The sequence below is a fragment of the Argiope bruennichi genome, chromosome 11 (assembly GCF_947563725.1).
Source record: "Argiope bruennichi chromosome 11, qqArgBrue1.1, whole genome shotgun sequence".
NCBI lineage: Eukaryota > Metazoa > Arthropoda > Arachnida > Araneae > Araneidae > Argiope > Argiope bruennichi.
Window position 1 is genome coordinate 10,614,670 of NC_079161.1, and position 22,553 is coordinate 10,637,222.

Here is a 22,553-nt window from a genome sequence, read left to right on the forward strand (position 1 = left end):
TTCCTATGAATGGATTCCATCAAAAATTTCTTGTTAAGATCATAAAGCAAATTTCATTTGTCTAGCTCAATGTTTTTGCTTGATTGTGTTCACAAATAGACATAATTCCCAAAACTTTTTTTTTGGGGGGGGGGGGGGTTCAGGGTTGTCTAAACTGTGGAGATTCATCAAAATCTTATGGACAATTTTTTTCTTATTTTTTTACAATTACAATATTTTCTCTTTAACAGAAAATTAAAAATTTTCAGGTTCTGAAAGCACATTAAAATTATTAAATGGTAACCATATATTGCTTTTTCTAAAAGAATGCATTTTTAATTATTAGTTTTTTATCTTATAACTTTAAACAAGCAATTTTTGTATATATAAATATATTTTGTGCATCTCAGAAACGGCTGTAAAGATTTTAATCAAATTTTATATTTAGATAAGGTTTTGAAGTTTGTCTATATCAGGGGTGTTTGTGGGACCCCAAAAAATCCCCTGAAACTTTTACGGACTTACTACCGGCATTTTGGAGTTTCGAGAAGGGGGGGGGGGAGAGAAATGAAAAATTACAATTATGAAGTATTGAATGACCTAATTATAAAAGTTCAATGAATTACTTTTTTTGCAAAATTAATAACCATAAATTTTCAAACATATAAATTACTACATTTTATGCAAATATTTTAAATTACCTGAATTAATTCTTTTAAAAAAATTATCTAATTTCTGCTGCTTTTTTTTTATTTTCTGATATTTGTGGGCTTGTCTTTCTTTTGTGGTGAACTTCATAATTGCAGGAAGGTTGACTTTTATTTTCCTCATTTACAGTTGAAGAAATTTCCTCGAGAACAGCACATGCAGAGGTAGAAGCAGTTTGCTTTTCTGCTAATGTAGAAGGTTTTTCAGAGACTTTTATAGGTGACTCATCTGAAATACATGTTTTTAAGTCCTCTTGATATGTTTTCCAACTTCTGTTCATATTCAGTAAGAGATCTTTGTGAATTGGATCAGTCATTGGATTTTTTGAGCCATATTTTTCACATGAGGTTTCTTTAGAAGCCATTAAATCATATTTAATAGTCTGCACTGCATCTAGGGAATCAATCTTAAGAGAGGTTCTATAGTCAGTGACAAGTGTATCCATTAAGTTGAATGCACTTTCCACTAATGGGCCATGGAAGCAGCTAAGGCAGGCTTTGACCAATTTAGCCAATGTAGGATACTTATAATCATTTGTGAAATCATCTTTTAAATTAAAAACTTTAGACCAATATTTATCAATTGTACACTTGACTTGATTTCCACTTTCATCAGATGTGTAGAGCATTTCTTTGGTGATATCAATATCACTCTGGTATAACCTTATTTCAGCTTCTACTTTTGACTTTTCATTATCACTAAAAATATGGGACATAAAAGATGATAATTTTTCAAAAGCTAATATTGTACTGGTTTTACCTCTTAGCTCTGGATCTAATGCTGTAAAACTAATTAGATATGAATTTTTAAGGGGTAATTTCTGTTTCATATGCTGAAATTTCAAAGTGAAATTCTCTTGCGTACATAAATAAAAAAATATTTCAATAAGCGAAACGAAAAATTTACACGTGCATCAATAAATGAAACGAAAATTTTACACAGCGGAGAAAAAAAAGTTGCGAAGCGATCAATGACAAATAGCTAATACGGCGAAAAATCCCCCTTCTCTACTTATTGGCGCAACGCCAGGAGAGATAAGACCTTTGAACCCAGAGTCACGTTATCGCACATCTGGTCGAACGAAGTCTCTCCCTTTTTTTTCTGCCGCGCCTACTTGCCGAAAAGAATCCAGAAGAGAATGTCCGAGAACCGGGGGAATGAGTCATAACTCGCAATAAGGAAAGAACAAAAAAGAAGTTTTTTCCCCCTTTTCACGCATTATCACTGCCTTTGGAGAAAGAAAGGAAAAGTTTTCACCACACACACTGACCTTGCGTTTTCTGCTTTCAAAGCAAACAAAATTACCCAGATCAAAATAAATTATTCATTATTATTCTTACTTCCTTTTGAACGACGATCCCCGGAATTTCCGGGTATCGAAGTTCAAAATCCCCGGAATTCCGGGGTTTCCCCGGAGCACAAACACCCCTGCTATATAGATGTCTTTCCAGAAAAATGTGATTTTACAAACAAAACATATTTTTTATAAATATTTTTCTATCAGCCATCATGCTGCCAACATCATAGCGTTATCTTGGACCCAATTTCATTATGGTGAAACCAAATGCAAGTTCAAAAATATAAGTAATCATAAACTGTGAAATGATTATTGCAATATAGCAGATTGTTACAAATAGCATGTTAAACTAAATGGATTCATGATATTTTTTTTTTATTATTTAACTGACCAACTAGGTAAGATTGAAAAATATTCATAAGTTATCAGTATGTGATTTGTATAAAAATTTTCCCTAAAAAGACACAAATTTATTAAAAAAACTGCCAAGTGAAGCTCAGTCTCCCAGACATTTCCTATATAAAGAGATATGATTTAAAATACTAGCTAGTTTTAATTTTTTGCATAACAAGCTAATTCTTCAATAAATAAAAGCAGAGTTACATACAATGAATCTTCAAAAATTAGATATTTGCAGGTACTTATTAATGTAAATTTCTATTCATATAGCTACAATAACAAAGTTTTAAAGAATTTACCACTATATAAATTATGACTAAATTCACACTAAATTTCTCCAGTTCTTAATATAGAAAATGAGAATTTAAATTTTCCTTTAATATGAAACCAAAATCAAGTATATATATATATATATATTTTTTTGGGGGGGGGAATAAGAAAAGTAAAATGTAATATAAAATTTAGTCAAGCAGAAATCTATTTTAAGAGTATCTTTACTTATAAATTTCGTGCACTTTTTTTTTCAAACATTTAAAATTATTCAGATCTTAATCATCAATCATTAACATCTAGCCTCTTTATTACTCCTACATTTCAGCAATTTCGTTTTCTAAATTTCATTAGATACAATCTACAATCTTTCTTCCTTTCTAACAATGAAAGAAAATTAAATAATATTTTATAAACTAATGGATATATATTTGAATTATACAGCAATAATGAAATATATAGCTGGAAAATAATGTCAAAAAGTTAAAAATCAGAAAATAAAATTTAGTATAATCAAAAAGACAATTGTTTTTCAGTTTTGAAATAGTATGCAAACAATTTTTATAATTACTTAATGGGGTTTATTGCAGAAAAATAATAAACCTGACTTAAATTACCCCCCCCCCTTTTTTGAAAATCAAAATAATTATATAGAATTTTGAATTTAAAAATAATGTAGATGGTTCAAACAACTGTATCAACTAAATAAATACTTTTTTCTTTCAAAAACACATTAAAAACAATTTTTATAAAATACACTTTTATTGAATAAAGTATATGTTGAATACTTTCGCTACATGCTTTAGCAGATACTTTCTGTCAACAAACATTATAGCAAATGGAAATGCCTGTATGCAAGTCGATGAAAATTATAGTCCATATCTTTCATACAAGGAATTTCTTCTTCTTTTTTTTAAAGTTCATTTTGTAATGACTCACAACTGTTATTTTAAAAAGTCATTGTAAAAATAGGACTGGCTTAAACACTGATGTATCAAATTGATAATAAGCAAGATAATAATACTATTCAATAATTGCACACAAGCAAATATTTTAATAAAATTCACATATTTTCATATGAAAATAAACTTTTCACATTATTTGTACAAAATATAAAAAAATCTAAGGAATGTTAATTTGATTACAGCACATGTTGATCTAGGTGCAAACTCATGTTTTTCTGAGGATGCATTTCATCGCAAAACAAACATGTGATGAAAGTTTCTTCTTTATCTTCTGAATGCAATGCATTGGGCTTGCTGGAATATAGATATTCTACATCCGCTGTCAAATCACCACATGTTGATGCATGTCTTTCAATTTCATCAGAAGGAAAAAATTCTGAAATGAAAAAATACAGTTCTTTTAGACAAATTATAAACAATTTATAAAACCTTTCATATACAAAGATAACTGAAAACATTCAGATTAAGATTTATAAAAGTCAATTTCAATTGTAAAGTCTTAAAAATTTTTTAGAAAAAAAAATATATATATATATATATATATGCAGGATATTTATTTTTAAACAGTAATAAATTTATAATTACAATAGATCTCTATGATAATGAAGCAAAATACTGCAAGATAAGCCAATTATAATTTTCCACATTGTTTCTCACTTGTTTCATTAAATTGCAATTTCAAATTTGATTTCATCAAATTTGTGAATAAATGCATATGTGGAACTTTACAAGCAAGCTGATTTACAATATTTGGGCTGGCATTGTGAAAGATTTACCAAGCCCATGTCTGCTACCAACAGTCTGGCAGAACCTATCAGATACAAGAAATGCTCTCAGAATTGCATTCCTGGCTACAGGTGTCTCCTGTTTTTCTATATAGCACTGTTATTGAAACACTTCTCCCAATTTTATTATATGGTGATATCTTTTATACAATCCATTTCAAAATTCGAATATAAGTGATGAATTTGCTTCAAAATTTTGAAAAATGTTTGGCATTTCATTACAAGCTTCACCTCATTTTTCTTTGTATGTGCTATAACAGTGTAAATTGAATTCTTTGTTTACTTTTAGATCCAATTGCATTTTTTCTTGGTAATTATATTTTAAAATATAAATAGCACAGCATAGCAAGCACAGTCTTTAAAGACTGTGTTTAAAAAAGGAAGATAAAATCTTTTAATCTAAAAATTAGTTTTAGATAAAAAGCACATCAAAGTTTTAACAAAAATGTCTTCAATCCAAAAAAATATTTTGATCTTAAAGTTGGAAATTTTGAAATGAAAATGTTAAGTAGTAAATAAAATTGCAGAAACTTTGAAAGAAATCATTTTAATTACTTCCTGGGTATCTTAGTAACAAAAGGTTTATTTGTTCACTGATCGATCTCTACAGAGATCAAAGATCAAAAGATATATTAACCTTGATAACAAATTGTATGAGTTTCTTCAAAATCTAAGTTATCCCTAAAAAAAAAAAAAAAAAAAAACCTTTTAATTTAAGAAAAGAATTTTTACTACCTAACTATTTGGTCAAGAATGATATTTGAAATGAATTGACACATTTCTACACTCAACAAATATTTAATCATTCATAAATATTATAAAGCCATACAAAACATATGGAATCCATAGGTATTTCAAGTGTTCCAAAAATTATTAGACAACTGAATCAAAATAGCAACAAAAAATACCTAAAGTAAGTTATTTCATTAACTAACAAAAACCCATGATGTAGCATTGAATTCAAGTTACTGGCCAAGATGTCTCGTACTTCCCCCATTATTCTAAAAGAGGCTACAAATAATGATAGACATCTAAACCTTTACTCAATTTGATTTTTAATATTATACAGTATAGTACATAGATCAACTTCAGAAAACAAGAGTGTGTTTTGTCTTCCTTCTCATAAGTTAACATTCAGCTATTGTAATATTAGTTTTGAAATTTTTTTCTTGCCTACTTAAGATTTTGCACACAAACTATAATATTTTACAGAGGGTGTGTAGTTATATTTTATCTTTAAAGACATCAATTATTGCTGAATATTTTCCCACCAACAATGAAACTAAATTATTTAAAATGCTTTTATGCAAGTTTAGTTTCAAAAATCTTATTAAAGCACTTATATTGCATATCTGAAATTATTTCATATTAAGATTTCATATATAATAAATTGATTGAAAAAAAAAAAAAAGAAAAGGGCAATGAACATAAGTTAAAAAAGCTAAGATATAAAAAACGTGCTTTTTTTTACATATGAAAATAAAATTGTTTCTCTTTTGAAATTTTTTCATAACACTTTCAATTCCTTCACTAATAGCTTTCCTCAACTCATTAGATTTTATTAGTAATGAAAAGTCTCAAGTTTGTTGAATAAGTGCAATAACATTACATTCCATTTCAGCAAATTTCTTTTCTAAAAGAAATTTCATTTCTGATTAAGATGATTGAAACATATTTTATAAGTTTCCCACTTCCATATTTATAACAAAAGTAAATCCACTTTTATAAGATACTTATTCATGAGAGATAATGAAAGTTTTCAAAAATCTTCAGTTTTAGAAATTTTCTTCAAACAGAAGATTTAAAAAACATTCATCTCATCTTATTTATTTTTTATTACATGAATTTGAAATCAAATGAAGATGATTTAAAATTAACTATATACTACACAAAATAAAGCTATATACATGGTGAAAACAAACTTCTAACAATTACATTTGAAAAGCATTTACTGTATTGGATTTTTCTGTTGTAAAGGGTAAAGCATTAAATAATTTGACCCCTATTATATTTGCAACCACTTTATCAGATGCAGAAAATGGTGAACAATTAAAAAAACTGGCATTAGTTATTTAGTGAAGAAATTTCACTCCAGAAATTTTCTTTCCAAACTTAAAAAAGTGGATCATCACTTCAATACATTTGAAGAAGTGGCTCAATAAACCCCACAACATGCGACAGAAATGGAAGTAATGTTTTTGATCGTATTTCCCCTAAGGAATACTCTCTCCCTTCTAAAAATTTGAGACAATTGACAAGGCCATGAGCACTGAAATTTTTATTTTTAGAGTTCAACACCTGAGCATTTCATAGTTTGGAAGTATAGTAAAGAAAACCAAATACACCGTTTTTGAATTCCTGCAGATTCCAAAACTTTTGTTTTAAGAAGGTCTGAAACCTAGAGATTAGATAAAATTTTGAGTTCAAATTTTGTGATGGCTACAAATCTTTCTCTTTGAATACTATGTAGATGAGAAAGTAAAAAGAATTGTATTACCATTAATGTATTTTTAAGATTTTGGGCAAAAGCATATAAGTAATAGCTTACAATTAACTTAGAAGCATCATGAACAATTTGGTTTACTTTTTGAAAGCCTTGAATGATTCAATATATACATGCTTTTGAAAGCCCCCAATTAATTAAATATACAATTTCAATATATATACTTTATAAGTTATTAAACTACTTATTATATGCAAACATTTCTTGCAGTAAAAATATTTTAATAAATAACTATTTTTGATTTTTACTAAATTATGTACTAACAGATGCTCTTTTAAAAAGCATAAGAAAGTGCACAAAGATGAACTAAAACCAGTGTTAAAAAGTAATTTACATGAATGCATAAAATTATTTGTAGAAAGAAACAATTCTTTTCCCTATCTTAATAAGCAAAAGGAGATAAAAGATGAATAAAGTAAATGAAAGAAATACATTTACCCTGTTATTGGTATTTTTCAAAATAGATAAAACATAGATTTCTGAATTCACTGAGGCCCTTTCAGAGATGAAAGATCAAACATAACAAAGAAAATGCAGTCATATAATCAGGCAGATCTAACATAATATCGTGATGTGATGAAATTAAATCTTTTTCTTTGGAACACTTGGAGAAAGTAAAAACAAATGTTTTCAAGGCTCTTATATTAAGAGCATTAAAAATAAGCAGCTACTAAGGACTTTTAATGAAACAAGGCAAGCATTTAAATTTAACAGGGAGAATATGAAGAATTAAATTTCAGCAATAATTACAAGGGTAATAAATGGATTTGAGCATATGAAATTTTGTATGAAACTACAAGTGATAAATTCTGACAAAAAATTTTTTTGAATAAAAATTGAAAGGATAAAAATACAAAGTTTTCTTATTTTTATTTTGGATTTGCAGAAATAGAATCATAAGCACAATAGGAATACATAAAGAGAAGATACAAAAGACAAATAATATGCTCTACTTAAAAAGATTATATAAAATTTTTCTATTTACCTCTACATATTGGACAATCAACATATGTAACTCCACTGGATGTCGAGGGTTGCACACCATCCGATTGAATAAAATCCTCAGGACTGTAAAGTAAAATATAAAAGATTTAATAAATTTGTCTTATAATGGATTTTTCATGTGACATACTTCAGATAAAGCTGTTAAAATATATCTATTTTCTGATGCATACATTGAAATTTCATCATAAAATACACAGTTTTCCCCACTAGGATTTAAATGTCACGGACCTCCTTGAATCACTTTCCCCACCTTATTTTTTGTAATTATGTTTAAGCATCTATAAATTTATGAATATATAAATATGATAAATAAAAAAAGATACACAATAAGCTAGATAAATAAAATTGATGCTTGAGATGTACAATTTAGATACTGAGCAATCAAATTTTGGACTAACCCTTTTAACAAGAAAAATTATTTATTTTAAACATGAATTTCTTTAGCATTCTGAAACTACACAACTATTTTGAAGTACAAAGTTGATATTTATACCGAATAAAAATATTATATGCATATTTAATTATTGCATTTATGTTTCCGAGTATTCCCATTCTGCTAAGTGAAAATATTAAGCATGCCTGTTTATATGCAAATCATCACAGCTAAAAATAAAAACATAATAATACATTTAACAAAATGGAAGATATCATGGATTTGCAACTTTATCACCAAAATTTTACTTAAATTTGACAGTAGTGCAAAAATCTCTTTCCTTCTCACATTAATTTTTGAAGCAATAGTCAGAATATTTGACAATAAAAACAATGATAAAAAGCGGCACATTACTTTTATATTTTTATTATTGATTGAAATAATTTTTGATACTTTCAGAGGATCTTTGTAGTTGCCAAGCAAGATATTAGATTGCATAAAACATAATCAAAATATTTTTTACTATAAATTATAAATGACAAAAACTTTTACATCATTTACTGATTAGCAATATATAAAGTAGATTCTATCTAACAAATGCCTTTTTGTACTTCTAAAATAATTTTCATTTTTTGTTTCTTCAAAAATAAATAAAAATGTTGAGTCAGCATTCATTCGTTTTTTTTAAAGAATATTTTATGACTCATTATTTAGTAAGATGTAATGAGTCTCGCATCTCTTTTCTTACATAATTTTAAAGATATCCTGATCAAATTAAATTACCAATCAGAAAACATAAAACTTCATATATAGCATGCTTGTAAATTCTTCATCAAACGAATTACTTTGTGCATATTGTATGTATTACAAAGAAATAACTCGAATCAAAATATAGTCACTACAAAATAGAGAAAAGAAAAATCTAAATTCTTAATTATTAAATATTATATAACAAATATTATTTAATAATAATTATTATATAACTCCTAATTATTATTCAATATAAAATAAGTCTTTAGTCTACAAGCATCCCTTTTAACCCATTTAATGTAATTGATCTGTAAGCCAGCACTAATACTAAACCAATAGCTGTTTAGAAGAAGCAGAAACTAAGAAATATTTAAGCATTAAACATATGTATCCTATTTTACATCAGTTTTGTGCAACAAATTTGTATCTGGAATTAAATTATGAAAGAATATTAAAATTTAATAAATACCTAATATTGAGAATTTCAGCAATTTTTGAAGGTTTTGCAGGTGTTTTCAAACGTTTCAGCGCCCTTTTCATTTTGTCAGCTTCGTCCGAGTCAGACAATTTTCTTCTCGCAGGAGTGGATAACTGTAAATCAAATGATGGAATTTCTGACTTGTTACAGTCACTTTTAGGATTAGAAGGGGATGATTCTACCCTTGAATCTTGATTCCTTGAGAAAGAATCGGATGGTTTATAATCAGAAATAAATGCATTGCCACGGATTTTCATGTAGTTCATTCTAAAAATTACTTTTTCAGCAGTATTCAGGTTTTGTTGGGACTGTTCTTCAAATTCCTTCATGTAATCTAAAGATAAATCACAAATAATTCTATACATAACAGATTTTTTTTTTTTTAAAAAATTATTCTGTACCAACAATATTTAACAAACTTTACCTTCCAGTGTTTTATTTTCATTTTCTTCTCCCAGACAAGCAATAAGAAAAACACTTATGTCCTCCTCAAACTGAAAAGTAATAAACAAAATTAAAATACTTTAATGTCAAGATAAAAGATGCACAATTACAGATAAAATTCATAGATATAACAATTTTATAACAGTGTAAAAAATTTTGAAAATATCTCTAGTTATAAGTATGCATTTGATCAAGTTATAAATATGCATTTTTACACTACAGCTGATTAAAATTGTATTAAAAATCTTTTGGAGATTTAAAAAAAAAAAAAAAAAAACCATATCATTTATGTAATGGCTACTAAAATGTCCACGAGAAAGGTTTTAATAACAAAGCAACAAATACATATTAATGGATTTGGATTTTTATAAAAACTTCAATAAGTTCCCACCCCCCTACATTTTTTAAAGCATTTATTTAAAAAGCAAAATGGTAAAACCTTAAAATAAAAATCTGTTTGTTCAATGAAAAAGTATAGAATATCAAAGATTTAAAATATTTAATAAAACAATTTAGTTTGAAATCAGTACTTACAGAATGAGAGCGTGGCTTCTCATCATTTTGTTTAGATCTGGAAGCATTCAGAAGCTGCTGTCCCCTAGTAAAAGTGATATTTGATCCATATTCTTTGGAACGTTTAAAGGGAGATCTACAAATGATAAATATGCACATTAATTATGTGAAGATAATTTAAACTCTTTGGAAAATGTTCTACATAATAAAAGTTTACAAACACAACAGTAAAAATGCAAATATAGAAATAAATTTTCTACATTAAAATTGCTTAGTACATATAAGTTGAAAATTGCTTTTATACCTTATTTCAAAGATGGAGTGAAGTTAAAGTTAAAAACTGAACTTCACAACTAATTTTATTTTGAAATATGATAAATATTCTATTGAACCAGCTATATCAATAAATTAACAAAGCTGGATTTTAATTATAATAAATACACTCAATTCTGATTTAGTGCCAGGCATAAGTAACAAGCACCAAATTCTTATTGTTACTGTAAAAGGTGATACCATATCATTGAGGTGATCATGGTTCTCAAGAGAGTAGTGGATAAAGAAATCATTAATCTTTGAAACATCAAATATGAGAAAAGAATTGCATTATTTTAAGAAATACATTACAAAATATGAAAAATTGTACAATTACCAAATATTTTATAAAACAGAATTTTAAAAAAAAATTGTCAGTAATCTAACATCTAGGACAAAGATTTTAAATGAAGGAAATTTTTTTTTTTTCTTTTAGTTACCGAGATATAAAATCAACCAATATCATTTTTACAGCAAATTTTAGCAATGCTGAATATAAACTGTTATTCTCATTAATAACAAAAAACATCTCTATATGAATTTCATGCATGGAAAATGATTAACTTACTCTTAAAACTTATTCTCTCTAACTTATAACTCTTAACTCTCTAACTTATTCTTAAAAGGACTAACTTACACCAACATAATTATGATAATTATACAATATCAACTGCATGATTTTACAAATATCAGAAAGCATGAGACAAAAGGAAGACTTAGGGCTATAAAACATAAAAAATTACTGTACATTATTTTAAATGTGAGGACATAAGGGAATAATGTTCCAATAATTTAACACAAATAATTCATTTAATCAATATTAAATTTCTATAAAACTTTTTTCAATCTCAGCAATGCTTACAACTGAATTTAGTTATTAATGTTAGGAAGATATTTTTTGTTTGTGCTTGTCATTTAAAAGAATTCGTTTCTTCTTTCCCTTCTATTTCTTAATTATTCCTCCACATTTTACACTCAAGTTAAATTTCTTTATCAAAGTTTTGAATATAGCTACTGTTAATTAATAACCTCAAATTGAAGTTTTTATACAATATATTTCATTACATTTAAACAAACAAGCATTTAACATTACATTTTAAAGTAAAAACATGTCTTTCTAAGCAAGAAAACAAATCAGAATAATTACCTGTCATTTTTATCATTTAACATTGATTGGCCATTGATACTAAGCTCTGTTGCAAGCTCATTGGTGCGTAGAGAAAGGAATGATAAACCGAATTGAGTATTCCTCCTGTAAGGCTGGCAACAAATCACTTTTATACGATCCCATTTGTCACTGGCAACAGCTTCATTCAAGTTGCCTACAATAAATATATAAATTAATACTATTATTAAAACAATAATGATATGTAATTCTTTATTTATGAAAATGCATTATATAAACCAATATTTTCAAATTCAATACTACTCGGTGGGATAAGATTGGAAGAAGATATCTAACAAGCTGTCTTTCCAACAAGCACAAAATATCAACTTTATTTCTATTGAAATGAACTGTTTATTCTTTGAATGAATTTTCAGGGTCATTATATTAATGATTCTAATCAAATGATAATAATCATCATCCATAGACCTTATTTCAGCTGGAGAGAGGACAGAATTACTGAAATTATGGATATAATCCAATTTTTAGAACATATTTAGGAAATATTTTTATCAATCATATACTATCAATTGTATTCATTAATTTTACTATCAATTGTTTTTCCCTCCTACAATGATACATATATGCTTAAAATGTATTTAATACAAAAAAATTTATCAACAGTTTTAACATTTAATTCCCAAGTGAATAAACCACTGCACAGATATATTCAGTTCCTTCCTGATCTTCAGTAATAATTAAGAAAATAATTAAATTTAAAATTTAATTGTTACAGTTTACCCAAATTAATCACTATATTCACAGTGCTATTACATGTGAACACGAATTGCTTCAACTTTGCACAGAGAACTTTATAATGTTGGGAGCTCTTTTTGAAATGCAATCTTAAATCCATTAAATCATATTTAATTCCTGATTGTATAAATGTGTAGAATTGTTTGCTTGCTTATCAAATTTTTGATTTCTAATTTTCAGGTTATAATAAATATTAGAATTCTTTAAATTGTAAAGGAATATTAAGATATTTAATTGAAACTTCTCCCAATGAAAAAAGAAAAATCAAAATGCATTATTACAATTAATCCATAAAGAATATACATTATATTTATAAATTTATTTGCAAGTATTGCCATAGGAATTTATAAAAAGAATATGCGATTTCTTACTTTTATTAAACATGTAGACTGCATTACGATCTACACCTTCTTTGAGATCAGCCAATGAAAGTAATGTTACAGCTGGCAAGAAAGAAACATATTGTGTTTTGGAGTGGTAAGAAGATCTTCCAACTTGTATTTCGACAGTGCTACAGCCGTAATTGCCTAAAATTAAAAAAAATGCAAACAATAGCACAAACACAGGAAAAAAAGCAGATACCAAATCAAATAACGCCAAACAAATTTGTTTTTTTACTTTATTGAATTAACTAAACAATTTACGAAACACTAAATGAAATTTCAAAGCTCTTCATATGCATAAGGTTAATTCCTGGAAACAGATAGTGAATTTTGTTTTCTCTCGTGATTAGAAAAGCACTTTTTATTCAGGTACAACAAATCATTAGTTGACTGCATGCAATTTAAAATAGAAAAGAATACTTCTGTTTCTTTTATGTAAATCATTAAAGCACCCAGAACACAAATATAGTATGGCTTTTGGACACATAACACCAATGTATCAACCACTGCATTTTCTCCAAAATATAACATTCTAATATTTCAAACCAATTTTTTTAAAAATCATTAATTATAATATTAATATAATCACCTTAAAATATGGGTCATCAATCTGATTCCTTTTTCAAGGAAATGTTTGCTATTAATAAACCAGTAATCCAAAAATATGCATATCATTTATCCACCTCCCCAAAAAAAGCTCAAGTACATATTTCAATTTATTCTTTTAAATTTTGAGTTAATGAAATATACTGAGAAAGTGTTTAAATCATTAAAAAACTCAGAATTAAATTTTGATGAACTTTCAATATTTCAGATGTCCAAAATAAAATTTTTTAAATGATACATTAAAAACAGCATCTAAAATAAGTTAATGAATTAGAAGGGTGAAATTTTATTTGAAGTCTTAACATTTTTATCACTTTCATTAAATGAATTTCTGAATAAAATCCATCAATCTGTGAGCATGTGAATACAGTAATTCAAAAATTACCACAAGCTAAATGGTTGGAATCTGGCACTTGGTTTTATTATCAAATCTGAAGTCTTGATCAAATTTTGGATTAAATCCAGTAACAAGTAGACCAACTGCCAGGTTACGAATTGATTTATATGTAAATACAATAATTCAAACTTGCATCTATTACAATAAATGAAATTTGGTATGAGGTCTAGTTAAAAGGTTAGATCTGTATTAAATTTTTAACCCAAGCAATAAATAAAAGGTTCAATGTGCAAATTCACTTCTCTTCACTAAACAATGAAAATAAAATATTACATTGTGTAAACTTAGAGAAAAATCCAAAAGAAGAAAAGCCCTGTTGGTTTTAGTTGATTTTCCTTATTTTTCCAAGATTTTTTAACTAAAGACATTTTTTATTCTTTAAACAACAGAAAGAAAAAAGTTATTAACTGACAAGCTCAAAATTTTCAGCACAATACTCAGCTAGTTGACTTTTGGACCAAAATATTAGTTTTTAAAGTTAGCTATGACATTACATACTACAGAATTATTTTATCAGGTTCTATTATCTGGCATGGTGAAGTTTTAGGCAATTAAATCAAGAGACTTAATATAACTCCTCCTCCCCTCAGGAATTTACATTCTATTGCAACATTTACATTACAGGCAATAAATATATTTAAAATTAATCACCATGAGAGCAGCAAAAATATGTCAAAAACTATTTTTGAGTAGAATCACAGGCAATATTTGTAATTAATATTGTACTATAATAATTTTCCCACTTTATTTAGAATCGACAAGCATAAGATCTTCATTATGCAAATTACTCTCAATTATTTACACACTCTATGTACTTTTTTAAAAATTTTTAAAACAAATTTGTTAGTTTAATTAAAACATTCAAATTAAAACATTAAGAAATTATTTAAAATGAAGCAAGTAATTGTATTATTTTTAAAAATATTTCGTTCAATCCAAACAAAAAAACCTTTAAATTACACACACAATGCAAAGCATATAATCTAAAAATACTTTTAATTTACAATCAATTTAAGAATTTCTTTTACAAAATTTGAATGTTAATTTATGAATATAACTTATCAAATTATTAAAAAAGCCAAATATTCAAGAAAGAAAAAAATATCTAATACTTAATTTTTCACTAACCACAATTTAAAAATAGATATTTAGTGTAGAAACATGTCTTGTAACCTTTGAATTAATTCCTAAAGATAATATTATTTACTTTTGAAAAAAAAATTACAATTTAAAACCCTTTAATATTTTAAATTAATAAGTATATGTTAAAAAGACAGAAAACTCTAAACTAAAAAGACAGAATAAAATATTATATATGCATATATAATTATTTCTCAAGATTGAAAGCCATTATTTATCATGGAATTAAAGTTAAGCATAAATTTAATTAAAATATATTAACTTTAGACCAAAATATTTTTTAAATCATAAAAGATTTTATTTCAATAAAAATTAAACTTACCAATGTCAATAAAATCTATTCTGCTTGATTTGCATAACTGAAACTCAGCTACAAGGCAACATGATTTATCATCTGGAGCACAAAGCCATGGTTTTCCAGAACCAGGGTTTTGTAACAAGTTTGTTGCCTTATAAGTTTCGTCCTAGAAGATAGAGAAATAAAGTATAGCTTATTTAGAAATTAATACATACTTATATATGTTATTTTAGAGAAGAATAAATTTATTTTGTATGGCTTATATATTTATGGTTTAAATGAATTTGTGGATTGATTTTAAATGTTACAAATCAAACCCACTCAAACTCTTATCAAGCTCATTATTTTCGTTTCAATCAAAATTTTGATGATCATATATTATTCTCGTATTCAGTGAAAGAACAATAGGTATTGGCTTATCAGCAAAGCTTTTATATACCTTCAGGAGATTCAAATTTTCAAGAAAAGAGTAAAAATTCTACGATATTAAGCCTTTTAAAACTATACAATTTACAGAAATCATAAATATTGCTCTCTATTTCAAAACTACAGTATATCCCCAGAGCAAGAAGCAATTTATAATCAGCAACAATATTACAACTGCATAGTAAAGCAAATATTACAAAAGAACATTATCATTAAGATAATAAAAATTTACACTTCAAATAAAAATAAGGAAAAACTTACATTTTAAATAAATCGACATACCGTACATTATTTCCAAAAGGAGACAACTTGAGAATAAGAAATCAAAGGGCACATGGAATTCACAATTAAAGAGCAGGCAAATACATTGTAATCACTTGTTTCATGACATACAGTTCTTCAACAACCAATCCGGAAGAAAGATATATAACCACAATCTTGCAAATTCTTTGAAACAAAAAGAGAAAGACATCTAATCGAATCTTGCTACCATACTGCTTGATAGTGGGCAAATAGGGATTATTTTTGTTTCTCAATTTCTTTATAGACAGCAAAAGTGAAATTTCACCCTTGATTGGAATGAAATTTGTGGTATTCCAAATCTTGGTACAAACTTTTATAGCAATGCTTTTACAATTGTCAGGAAGGCTTCAAACCACTTCATGGTGACAAAAATCTTATTATCCCCTGTCTATTTATTTGGTACCATCAAATCAAATTTGATACAAAATTCTTTTCATCTTCTCAGTTAATCTTTTTTTTTCTTTTTCAATTCTTCCTGAACATACTTTTTTCTGGTTGTGGTGCAGGAATATTTTATCAATATTAAAAGCATCCTTAATTTCTTCTTGTCATAATATTTTATTTCTAGAGAATCAGATATAATCTTCACATTTTTTTTTTTTTTTGTCTCTGTCTATTTCACATTTTTTTGTAACAATATCATTATCTATAATAAAGCCTGGAATTCTTAATGATCATGATTTTCATTAAATATAGCAAATATAAAACCTCCAATCTCAATTCCTTCACTACCATTTTTTTGATTTTATAAGCTGACCTAACAGCTTCTGTCACTTTAGTAATGCCAGAGAATAAAGGAAAACTATGGGTATTTTTATACACATTATCATGTTTCTATCACCATCACTTTTATTTTTTAATGCATTTACTTTAGTAAAATTCTTTTCCTTTCTGTTTTCACTAGTAAGGGAGAATTGGGAAAAAATGAAACAGATTTCATTTTATTTTTTTACTTTATTAGATTATATTTACTAACAGGGTAGTTAATAAAAATCTAATGGTATGCTTTTTATTTTTAAAAAATACAACAAAATACAAACAATTAGCTTCTATCTGCATAGTTAAAAATTATAGCATTTGTGCCCCACACCTCCCTTACATGAAGGAGGTATGGGAGACATATGATGGAGGAACGGGCCAAAGATTGAGAAAATTAAAAATTAATAAATAATGCATTTCAATATCCTTTACATTCAATGATGTTTTGGTCATGCCAAACAGGAGCTGATTTTGAAATCTTCATTGGTGTTGCCACATCTTAAAAACTTTCATTTTCTTTTACAACTATTTCCACTGATTGCAATATATTATTTAGTATATTTTTCTCTTTCTAGATGGTTTTTGTTCTATATTCATGGCATTTTTACATAAAACGGATACAAACACTAATTGTTTTAAATTTAGAATTACAAAAGTTTTAATAGATAGCTTTCATAACTTAGCTTTTTTTTTTCATTAAATAATATTTATAATATTACTTTATTATATTTTCAACAGAATTTTACTTCACTGAAATTAAATTGTAAGCATGATTTTAGGCAGAAATTTTTTTTATGCAAAATGATACAAACGATCCACAAGCATGAATTCATACTTTATATGATACAATGAAAAAACAAAGAATAACAAAAGACAATTAGAAAAATTGGTGCTCTTAAATAAATTTTTGAGAGTGGAATTTCATTTAATGCTTTTTGTTTTGTTAAATGGAAACTCAGCTTTTTTTTATTGTTGTACATTATTGCTTTATATTATTTAAAATATATATCCATATATATGTGTGTGTATTATATAACATAATAATGCATACTAATTTATATATTTTAATACATTTAAAATCATCCACTTGCTATTGAACTGTAGCACACAAACAACTAATTTATTAAACAACATTAAGAACTACAATCATTAGCACATTTACGTATTTAGAAAATGTACTGAAACGTAATTGAGCATGTCCCATTCCTCCTTACACTATAGAATTTTCTTTTAATATGAATATCACATAAGGCATGTTATATTAAATTTAATTTGACTGTTAGTTTATATACATTGTATCTTTGTATTTATTATACATTTAAAATATTTTTATTTTACAAATAATAAGATTGAAAAATCATTAAAAAAAATAAGAATTTGTATTTACTTCCAAGGCATGAAAATCATATTTTCAGTTTTAAACACAAATAATATTATAGCTGTTGTAATAATTAGGAACAAGCAAGAGATTATAGTTGCTCTTCTAACTGAGAAATCAGAAATAAGCATAATCTTTTATTTAGATATAAATACAGTAGATATAAAGCATATTGCCAGCTCTTCCCTACTTTTAATATTCAGTTCAGGGTTTTTGTGTGTGTGTGTGTGTGTGTGCACAGATTTTTCAAAATCATAGGCATTCGTTAGCATTTTTCCCAGTAATAACATCCACATTTGTGTTGATTGCATATCAAATATTAGCAAGCATGTCTTTGTTACCTTGCACCATTCTTGACCTTTGGGTCCTTTTTTATAAATGAAAGTAGTTGTTCAAACATTGCTTCTTTTTTAATTATTGCTTTAGTCTTCACTATCCACAATGATACAAGCGTGTCGGAGGTTGAATGGCTTGTGAATATTTACTTACAATGACAAATAGAAATTTATTTAGTCATTATTTACAACTGATAAAAAGCAATGGCAATTTTAATTCAAACTAGTTCACTTTCAGAGCATGGAAAAACTCAAAACATTACATATTAAATGGATTAGAAATCGCAATCATGTTTAGCAATTTTGTCTCCAAAATACCACCCATTATGTATCAATCTTATTAAATGAAAGCATAACAGTCATGTACTTATCAACAGTTTTAATGACCTACCCCCTCCAACTTTAGCAATATACATGAAAGTTCTTGAAACTGCCAGAATTTCAAGACAAATCTATTGGGAGCAAGATAAAATCCCTTTCTACAAACAACTGATACACTTTCACAGGAATTATAAAAGGCAGAGAGCACAGGTAAGAGGCCACTCAGGAATTAAGAAGTCAGTTGAACTAAATTCAAGCAAGTAGTTGAGCTTTGGCATGTTATTGGTGAATATAATCACATTTTAGCTACACCTGATACGGCATCTTTGACTATTAATAGATTTGGTAGCAAGAAACATGACATTTTAGGTGTTTAATTTCTGCCATATGGATAAAATTCTACTTGGAATAACTTGATATACACAAGTAATAAAATTTGAATTATGATGAATTCAAATTAACCAAGTTATCCAGCATTAAAATTCTCTTCAGGCCCATTTTGCAAACAATGACTGAACATAATTTTATTTTCATGAAAAATAAGAAAGATGACCAAGTAAAAAAGAAAGTCAGATACAGAAAAGAGTCCTCTTCATTTTATACATGTATTTTATCATAATGTTATTTTTGTCAAATAAATTTCTTTAAAAACCTTCTTTCTATCAAAACAAACAACAACCACACAAAGAATTTATCTTTAAATGGCCAAATTAGTTCAAGTTCATTATGCTTGAGAATAAATAAAATTCAAAATTATTAATTTTTAAAACGAATAAATTCAATCATTTAATTGCACCTATAGAGGAAAATGGGGACATCAAAATTTAGCATTTTAAATAGAAAGCCATAAGGTGGATTGAAATTAAAGCTGTATGTTTATTTGCATGGAGGAATACTATATCAGAAACACAGAAATCAATTTTTCGAAGCATCTAAATCGAACTATTTTCAAAGAATTCAAATCTACATTTTCAATGAATAAAAAATTCTAAAAATCCATAACCTAAAAAATACTACATAGAAGACAACGCCATATTATTTAACAAATATTTAAATTAAAAAAAATACTTAATGTAAAGGAAAAAAAGGAAATAATTTGTTTCAAACTTTTAATTAACAAGCTCAGTTCTTCTCTTTTAAATACACAATGTACCAACATTGACTTCTTGAAAACAGTATAAAAAATTTGTAATATTCTGTTACGATAAGTCCTCGTAAAAATGAATTATTAATGAAACTAATACATACATCAATAGTTTTATGAGCAGAAATGATACATCTGGAAATTAAATTTGAGCTAATCCTGACCATTAATGGAAACACATGCACTTAAGACTAAGTGCCGAACAGCTTCCAAATAAATTATATATTTTTAAGGTTTACAAGATATTTAAAAAATAAATGAAAGAAAAAGACTATAAAGTAGAGAATACTTACTTGAGAACTGTATGAAATAACATAATCCAGAGAAATGACACCCATTTTCTTGTGTAATTTTACTTCTCAAAATAACAGACAACTTTCTGCTTTCAAACACGCCGGATTTTAAAGAGCGGGAAAACATATTCTCAAGGTTATGAAAGAAAAGGCAGACTCGCCAGTGATTTCAATTCTGATTGGTTGAAATTATAACGTCATAGGAAATATGATTGAAAGACAAAAAAAACCTTAGCTACGGCTAACGTTAATGCACCTTCTAGTTAATCACACCAATGGTAAATGCAATGTATAAATTTTATGTTTTCGCATGGTTTAGTTACAAATTCCGATAAACTGTTTTGTCAGTTTGTTTAAATAAATCTTCAAATTTTTAGGATGTTGAAAACAGTTGTTAGCATTTAGCATCTTTTCGATATTTTCTTTCAAAATAATATAAAAACGTAAATCTATGGATTTTACTGCGACACACACGTGGGAATGTGCACGTTGTTGTTTCTTATTGTACTTGCCACGGACAAGCCCGCTGTTCAAAGACAGCCGATTTAAGCCTAAGAATGAGCGCCTCTTGTTTTTATCTTCGTTGTTGTTTCTTATGGCACTTGCCATGGACAAACCCGCTGTTCGGAGACAGCGGATTTAAGCCTGAGGGGGAGCGTCTCTTGTTTCTATAGTAGCACCATCTAGGGCCAAGAGAAGGACTTAGCTATACATACGTCACAACCCTTTTTACGGGGCGGACTTCATTCACTCAACCACAGATCGTCATTTAGACCTGAATCAGAGAACGATCACCCCTGATTCCCACTGGTATTACTCTCGACATGGAGGACTTTGTGACCACGACAGATTTAAAGCGCGTCAGCCAGAGTTTTATCGTAAGAGTACGACTTGACTCACTCATTCACTTGCACAACCCCTTTTTACCGGAGGGAACCTTCACTCATCTCACAGATAGAACATTTATTGGGTAAGAACAACCATACCCAAGCCGGGACTCGAACCCGGGACGCCAGATCACAGGGAAGATGCGCTACCCCTATGCCAGGACACCGGCACGTTAGACTCTATTTTAAATGATAGACGATGTTTTAAAATTTTTATTTAGAATTTTAATTCATTAAAATTAAGCTCATTTTTTATTCTTCTCCACTATAAATTTTGATAATATTGAAATAGAAAAATGATTTTTATAGCATTTTAAAATTTAAAGAATTACATTTTCAATGATATTAAATTTTTTTTGAAATATTCTTGTTTTTATTTTTAATTAATCTTTTAAAATATATTTTAGATGCATTTTATAACAATATATTTTATTATTGAAATGCCAATAAAACCGTCCGCATTGTTGCTGTTAGAATTTCATTCTACAACTTTTCCATTGCTCTGATCAAAATATGCAGATTTGGCTTATTTTCCCATGCTGGAGTAGGTTTCAATAAAAGGCATATTTTTAATAAACATTTTGAAATATTGTTGAAGAAACTTTAACTAATTTCCACATTTTAAATCCCTCTGAGTTCAAAAAATTACATTTTTGAAATATCCCTGTCTGTCTGTTTATGACCAAAATTACTTAAAAATATTTGCAGCGAAACAGATGAAATTTGCTATAAGCATTTACATCAAATTTGTGGATACTCTATCAAATTTTGAGTAAAATCTATACAGAGGAAGCCTGTCTGTCCGACTGTTTGAATAATACGGTAACTATAAAACGAAGAGAATTCGGTGGATTGAATACGCTACAGAAATTTAACATAGATATGTAGATACCTCCCAATTTTGGAGCCAAATTCAACAAAGGTTGACCGTCTGTCACTCTGTACTTTCAGAAGCATGTAAATGCGATAACTCAAAAATGCAAAGACTTAAATATATCGAATTCGGTATGGGACTGTGGTGAAAGCTTATTAGCCAGATAACAGCTACGATACACGGGCAATTGTTGTTATATTGTGGTATTGTTACTGGGCTGCGAACCACAAGGTCCCAGGTTCTTTCATTTATAAGGCATTTGTATTTATTTTGCATTTTTTCATTTATAAGGCCTTAGAATAGGAAA

At 27.4% G+C, this 22,553-nt stretch overlaps 1 protein-coding gene across 1 annotated transcript; it reads right to left on the bottom strand.

Annotated features, from left to right (window-relative positions):
* Positions 1-3,423: 3,423 nt before the first annotated feature.
* Positions 3,424-20,622, bottom strand: LOC129957225 (short transient receptor potential channel 2-like). Its single transcript, XM_056069457.1, has 9 exons — positions 20,486-20,622; positions 15,551-15,692; positions 13,074-13,229; positions 11,929-12,103; positions 10,491-10,605; positions 9,937-10,006; positions 9,504-9,846; positions 7,892-7,974; positions 3,424-3,994 (listed from the first exon to the last, which is right to left on the bottom strand). The coding sequence occupies exons 1-9, from the start codon at positions 20,528-20,530 to the stop codon at positions 3,795-3,797; spliced, it is 1,329 nt and encodes a 442-aa protein (XP_055925432.1). The 5' UTR covers positions 20,531-20,622; the 3' UTR covers positions 3,424-3,794.
* Between the last annotated feature and the right edge of the window lie 1,931 nt (positions 20,623-22,553).

What these genes read in the sequence shown, in the direction of transcription:
- LOC129957225 (XM_056069457.1), bottom strand. Translation starts at nt 20,530, where the DNA reads ATGGGTGTCATTTCTCTGGATTATGTTATTTCATACAGTTCTCAA. An exon ending in GCTGAAATTCTCAATATTAG is followed by an intron (nt 7,975 to 9,503) that starts GTATTTATTAAA and finishes TTTACTTTACAG; the next exon opens with TCCTGAGGATTTTATTCAAT. An exon ending in TGATTGTCCAATATGTAGAG is followed by an intron (nt 3,995 to 7,891) that starts GTAAATAGAAAA and finishes TTTTCATTTCAG; the next exon opens with AATTTTTTCCTTCTGATGAA.